This window comes from Xyrauchen texanus, chromosome 4 (genome assembly GCF_025860055.1).
Source record: "Xyrauchen texanus isolate HMW12.3.18 chromosome 4, RBS_HiC_50CHRs, whole genome shotgun sequence".
In the NCBI taxonomy this organism is placed as follows: Eukaryota; Metazoa; Chordata; class Actinopteri; order Cypriniformes; family Catostomidae; genus Xyrauchen; species Xyrauchen texanus.
Window position 1 is genome coordinate 26460787 of NC_068279.1, and position 6227 is coordinate 26467013.

At 36.3% G+C, this 6227-nt stretch overlaps 1 protein-coding gene across 1 annotated transcript; it reads left to right on the top strand.

The window, feature by feature from the left end:
• Positions 1–215: 215 nt before the first annotated feature.
• LOC127640758 (F-box only protein 50-like) lies at positions 216–5712 on the top strand. The gene is made up of 6 exons (XM_052123490.1): positions 216–503; positions 1210–1296; positions 1579–1672; positions 4495–4590; positions 4914–5052; positions 5162–5712. Exons 1-6 carry the CDS (start codon positions 359–361, stop codon positions 5309–5311), a joined length of 711 nt encoding a protein of 236 aa, XP_051979450.1. The 5' UTR covers positions 216–358; the 3' UTR covers positions 5312–5712.
• Positions 5713–6227: the final 515 nt, after the last annotated feature.

The window sequence follows — 6227 nt, forward strand, 5'->3', positions numbered from 1 at the left end:
GTTATCTATGTTCGTCCTCAGGACTTCTCTGTGTTGTTTTGTATAAATGGGTCAATGACTGCCCGATATTGGGTTAGGTTCACATACTCAATTATTGCTTTCTTGTTTAATCATTTGATTAAATTATTAATACTTTAATTTTGATGTCAACTAATATTAAGGCAATTTCTCCGCACATGCTACGTATTGGCCAATTTTTTTGGGGGGTTCAACAGCTGAACCGTTATAATGAGACTGCAGTGACTCAAACTTATTTTAACGTTTAGTGAAGTTTATTGCGTTAATCTCCTCTGGGGTGGGGCAGACGACAATGAACACTTCCTCTAGTTTCTGCAACGCGTAGAACTAACAGTCTGAAATGGCGGCTGAATGGAGACAGAAGTGCGATTCAGAGTGGAGTTTGGGGGCACAGGGTGTGCCCATGCCCGACAGCGTGGACTGGAAATCGGTTTACGAGAAGAAGCCATTTGAACGGAATCTGCTCCAGAACCCTTCGCCTTATGGTAATGACGTCACACTGTCGCATATACACGCACTGCAAGGCAACATATGATTCGATACATTCTTTGCATTTTAGCTGGGTTGGTGAAGTAATCATAAAACTCATGTTGAGATTAGAGTGTACCTTATTTCGTATTCCTGGTGGTGTGCAAACGAGCTCTTAGTACGTGTTTAAGTTCAGCCACATTTTATTGTTGAACTCTAAATATTAGACTATTTTAATTGAGATGTTATTTCCCAACGAGGTTGTTAAAACAGAACCAGCAATAATACCACAGTCTACATGAAAAGAATTGTCCCTCTGTAACACTGATTTAAAGGTGCAGTTCACCCAAAAATGAAAATTCTGCCATCATTTTATCGCCCTTGTGTTCCTGTGTGACTTTCCTTCTTCCGAGAAACTTTAAAGATGTTAACCGAATGATAGCTTCAGTCACCATTTACTTTGATTTCATATAAAGAAAATATTGGTGACTTGACTCTAGCATTCTGCCATCTCCTTTGGTGTTTCATGGAAGAAATAAAGTCACATTTGTTTGGATTGGAATTACATGTAGGTGAGTAAATAATGACAGAATTGTAAGTTTTGGGTAAACTATCCCTTAAACATTACTTGTGCAAGGCAATCTCAAATTAAACAGGCATGCCATGTCTTCGCTGTATTATGATTTAGTGGAAATCATCTGTTTTTTCTTGCTCCACGGTCAGGTGTAAACCACACCATCCCACCACCTGAACTCCATGTTACGGGAGAACGACCCCCTGCAAATCAACCACCCAAGCTTGAACCAGATGGTGAGTCATCAACTTAAACAATATGTTTCCTGTCTATAAATCCATGGTGTGAGCTCACCACTAATATATTGTACATCCACTGTAATGTGAAGTCATGCCATGTATAACCTTATTGACTAAAACATGGATTGTTAACAGATTGAACTAACTCAATGTACACCCAAAATCATTTGCCATTCTCAATGTATTATGCTGAATCAAAAGATGACCTAAGAGTTTTTAGTACACTCTGTTATTTATGTTCAACCATTACACAATCCAAAACCTGGATCTTGATCTTAGGTAATTTCTCCGGCTGGCACTCTAGTACAGAGGTTTTGCCATATGACACTGGAATTCCTCCTGGGGTTGTTGTCTGCCACATGCCTCAGTATAGGTGAGTCCCAGACAGTTGTGTGAAGAGAAATTGTCTTGTAAAATCATATAAAAGTCAGGTTCTAGTATGAGGAACTTTATTTAGTTAACTGTCATTTTATAGAAACTTTATCTCCAATGTTCCGTACTGTATGTTAAATACAGTGCAGTTGCTTATGTCCCACTAGTCAGCTCAAAACGACTGAATTTTGGTCAGGGTTGTCATGCCTACTGACTATTTTTGCTTTTCTTAGAAATGTGGCCACATGCCTAGGCTTCCTCTAATTATTCAGTGACATGTCTGAATGAGCTTATGTCTGAATAATGACAAAAAATCAACTAGTGGGGAGCCGCCTTTAATTGCCTTGCTTAAACCTACAATGATGACATAGACCAGGACTGTGATTCCAGAAATGTAGGCAATTTCTGGATGAACCCTGGTTAAGACTTTAACTTTGACATAAGTAGTCCTTCTCCTTAAATTCTATTCCACCTTTAGCTAATATAGTGCCACAGTCGGGTTTTAGAAGTAAAAAATCCCATACATTTTTAACGATTACTGACGTACCATGAGTTCCGAAGTAGTTAATCGATGGTGTTAGCTCCTGTTGAAGCCACGAGTCCCCAGATTTGAACTTTTTGGAAATCATTTTTAGTAGTAAAATTCTTGATAAAGAACTAAACTACCCATGATCCTGAAAAATAAATGCTTCTCCTATCAGAGAATTGCACCCAAGCACTTCAGGGATCTCCCACTCACATGACAGATGCAATTGAGCCAGCCTTCCTACACACTTCTATATTTGTATATATCTGAATATTTTGCAATAAAAAAATATATATATTTTTGTTATTTTTATAATTATATACTTTAAATCAATAGTTTTATATTTTTTCATTATTTTTTATTTGATTACATCATTAGCAATGTTTGAAACGACCAAGCCTATACAATCTAGAGGGGGTCCAATAGAATCAATGGAAAATCTTAAATTGCATCAGACGAACCCTTGCATCTCTAGATGTAGACTTGGCATTTTTTAGAAAAGTTAAAATCTCTGTCCCATAATCTCTTGAGAGAAGTTGAAACTCTGTCCCCCCGATTCTGAATTAGCAGTGAGTAATACATTACACTGATGCATCATGACCTCTTCCAAAAGCAGTAATCACCACTCCCAGAGTATCTGCCACTTTAGTGGGGTGTATGCTACTCCCAAAAATAGTACAGAGCAGGTGGCACAGCTGTAAATACCTAAAGAACTGAGATCTGGGAATCTCAAATTTTCAAAGGATCTCAACACTCCACTCTCATATTGGTCACAGAGTGTATTAATCTCCCTCACAATACTTCATTTTGGGTTCAGTCATATGCTCGAAGCAACATTTAAATAAATGTCTGAATTAAACACTCTGGACACTTTTGTCTATACCGAGTGCAAATGTGAGATAACGGGGTGTAACTTAACTTCTCCGATTAGTTTGATAGAAAGGCTTTGCAATGGCGAAAAATGTGCTCTCTGGAGGAAGCGACCAATGAGCCAAAGGTCTGAGCCCAAATGCATAATAATAAAACAAAATCTTGGGTAGGCCTAGCCCACCTTTGTCAATCGGCCTATGCAGCTTACTGAAATGCAATCTGGGACATTTCCCATTCCAAATGAAGGACTTCACTATGCTATCAAATTGCTTGTAATAAGAGAGGGGGACATCTACAGGGAGAGATTGTAGCTAGTAGTTGAATTTTGGAATACAATTAATTTTAATAACATAAACCTTCCCAATCATATATAAATGTAATGAAGCCACTTCGCTCAAACATTTCTATTAAAGGGTCAAAATGAACTCTAACTAAATCACCCAAATTTGCTGGGAATAAAATACCCAAATACATAATGCCATGTTTGGGCCACTGGAAGGTGCCCGGTCGAAAAGCCAATACCGGGCAATACGCTGTCAGAGCCAAAGCTTTGGATTCAGACCAATAAAATATAATCTGCGTAAAGCAAAAGTTAAGTGCCATACCTCCCGCCACCACCCCTGGAACATCATCCTACTTTCTTATAATGCTTCTAATGGTTCCAGGGCAAGACAGAACAATAATGCGGAAAGAGGGCAACCCTGCTGGGTGCCCCTATCCAGAGTAAATTCATCTGAAATTAATCCAGTAGTTTGAACCACCTCTACCGGGTGTCTATAAAGTCACTTAATACACCCATTAAAAGTATTCCCAAACACATACAGTACATTTCCAAATTTGTAAAAAGATAATCCCATTCAATTACAAATAGTGAAACTTAGAAATTCAGCACTTTTCATACCACTGTCACTTTAAGATGATGCTCTTACAATGTATTCCTCTTTTGTAAATCGCTTTGCATATAAATATAAATATTGTCCTCCTAGAACAGTTATGGAACAGAGTGTATCGATTCACACCAGTTTATGTCATAAAAGTATTAAAACTAGCAGAGTGCGCTGAGCTCGCCATTCACACGTCCGTTCCTCGCATGGTGTCACGTGACCGTGAGTACACAGCCTTGTACCTTTTGTCTTTTTGTCTGATTTTTAAATAATTTTTTGCTTCAAATTAAAGTTTGTAATAGTGTGATTCACCTCTTTTATGAAGGATTTTATTAAATGCCTATGGAAGAAAAGAATGTGAAAAATACTTCCACAACTTCAGACAGCTGAAAAAGTGGGTTGGAAAAGATGCGCTCTATTATGTGATGAGATCATTTTCTTAACTTTGAAATGTGGGACTCTTTAGCTCAGTATGAGTTTACAATATAGTGTATTTGTTTAATATAATTTGTCTCATATGACCTTTATGCTTCTTTATCTCAGGTGGTTTTCTCTAGAGCAGCGTGTGGACCTTAAGGTAGAAGGTTTGTGGGACCAGCTTCTGGATGAGTTCCAGCCTGAGATAGTCATTGAAGACTGGTGAGTTGTAAACTGCTTATAACATGAGGTATGTCTGCTAAAAGTATCATCAACAAACTGAGCTTTAAAGAAGAGTAAAAAATGTAACAAAAAAATTGTGTTACGTGTTTACAGCTAAAGAAAATTGACATGGCAAAGGAATCTGAAAAATGTCTTGTGGCCTGAACATTGTAATCTCTAACAAAGCTGTTAATGTTTATTTTAGAAACGGTCACCTCTGTTTACCTTGTTGGAAGCTCAAATGTCCACAACCACATTTTAATTACTGTAAAATATACTACTTTCACTTACAATGTTCTATGGGTCTGTCCCTTCATGTGTAGGTATGAGGAAAGCCAACTTCATAAGTCTGTCTATCTGCTTGACGTGAAGCTTTTGGGTGCTGATGGTATGACGGTCATCAAGAAACACACCTGTAGCCCTGAAGAGAACCTGGAGTGCTACTCACACACCTGGAAAAAGGTATAGCACACACGTGCATTTACATCCATATTCATATTTGCATACATTTATTAATTTTCATAAGTATTTTATGGTTGTGTGACAACATGATGTATGTATATCTGACTAGGTCTCCCATGTATTCTCCAACTATGGGCCCGGGGTGAGGTTTATTCACTTCCTCCACAGACTAAAAAACAAGTTCATGATTGAATTGTTTAATACTAAGGTCACAGACAGCTCAATCACTATCAAGGCCTCCAAATCCAGTATGATATAATCCATCATGGTCAAAGAAACTGGTTGGATGTGATGCACTCCATAGATGTCTCTGTCTTTTGGAACAAAGCATTATTGTCTAATGTTAAAATGTTTTCATTAATTGATTCCACTCTCACAAGATGTGTCTAGCAGCTTAATATCGTTATAAAAACATTCTTCAGTTATTTTTGTGTCTCTGTTTTCATTTGTGTGAAATTATGTATAAGTTAATTTGTAATGGGATTTTGTTCAAAGTTGGCATCATGTTATGCAAGTCCTGATGGCAAAAAAAAAAAAAAAGATGCTTGTGAACTTGATCTATTCAAAAATGTACCATGGCTATCATAATTTCTATTAAATACCAAAGTTACTATAGTTGTTGTTACTTCTATAAAATCATAATAAATTAATATGCAATCATCTCTCTTATTCAGGATATTTCTATAATTTATTTTTGGATGTCATTTTTGATCATGGCAGAGAACTGTAATTCAGCATTTGCCTTGTGAATGTTTTTTTTTATTTTTTATAAATTGTAATTCTAATACAGACTTAATCATTACTCATTCATTCAATAATATTTCTGTCAAGTTATATTTCATTCAGTCATGAGTTATGTGAGCTTTTTAATTTCACTCATAATTCTTAATACTAGCATCCATTTGGTTGTCTGGAAACACAGTGTGTATTTTGTTTTTTATCAGGGTTTAAAATGGGGCCCAGGGGGCTGCAGGGAAGTCTGAAAAAAAAAAAACATTTGAAAAAAAGGATAACATTTCTAAATTATTACAGTTAAATTCTGAAAGCTTGAGATTAATCACAATTATTTTATTCTAATGACAGCCATATTTTTAAACATTACGAAATAAAAACAAATCTGCATATAGTTTAATATAATATAAAAACAATTGTATTATTGTTTTTATATTATATTA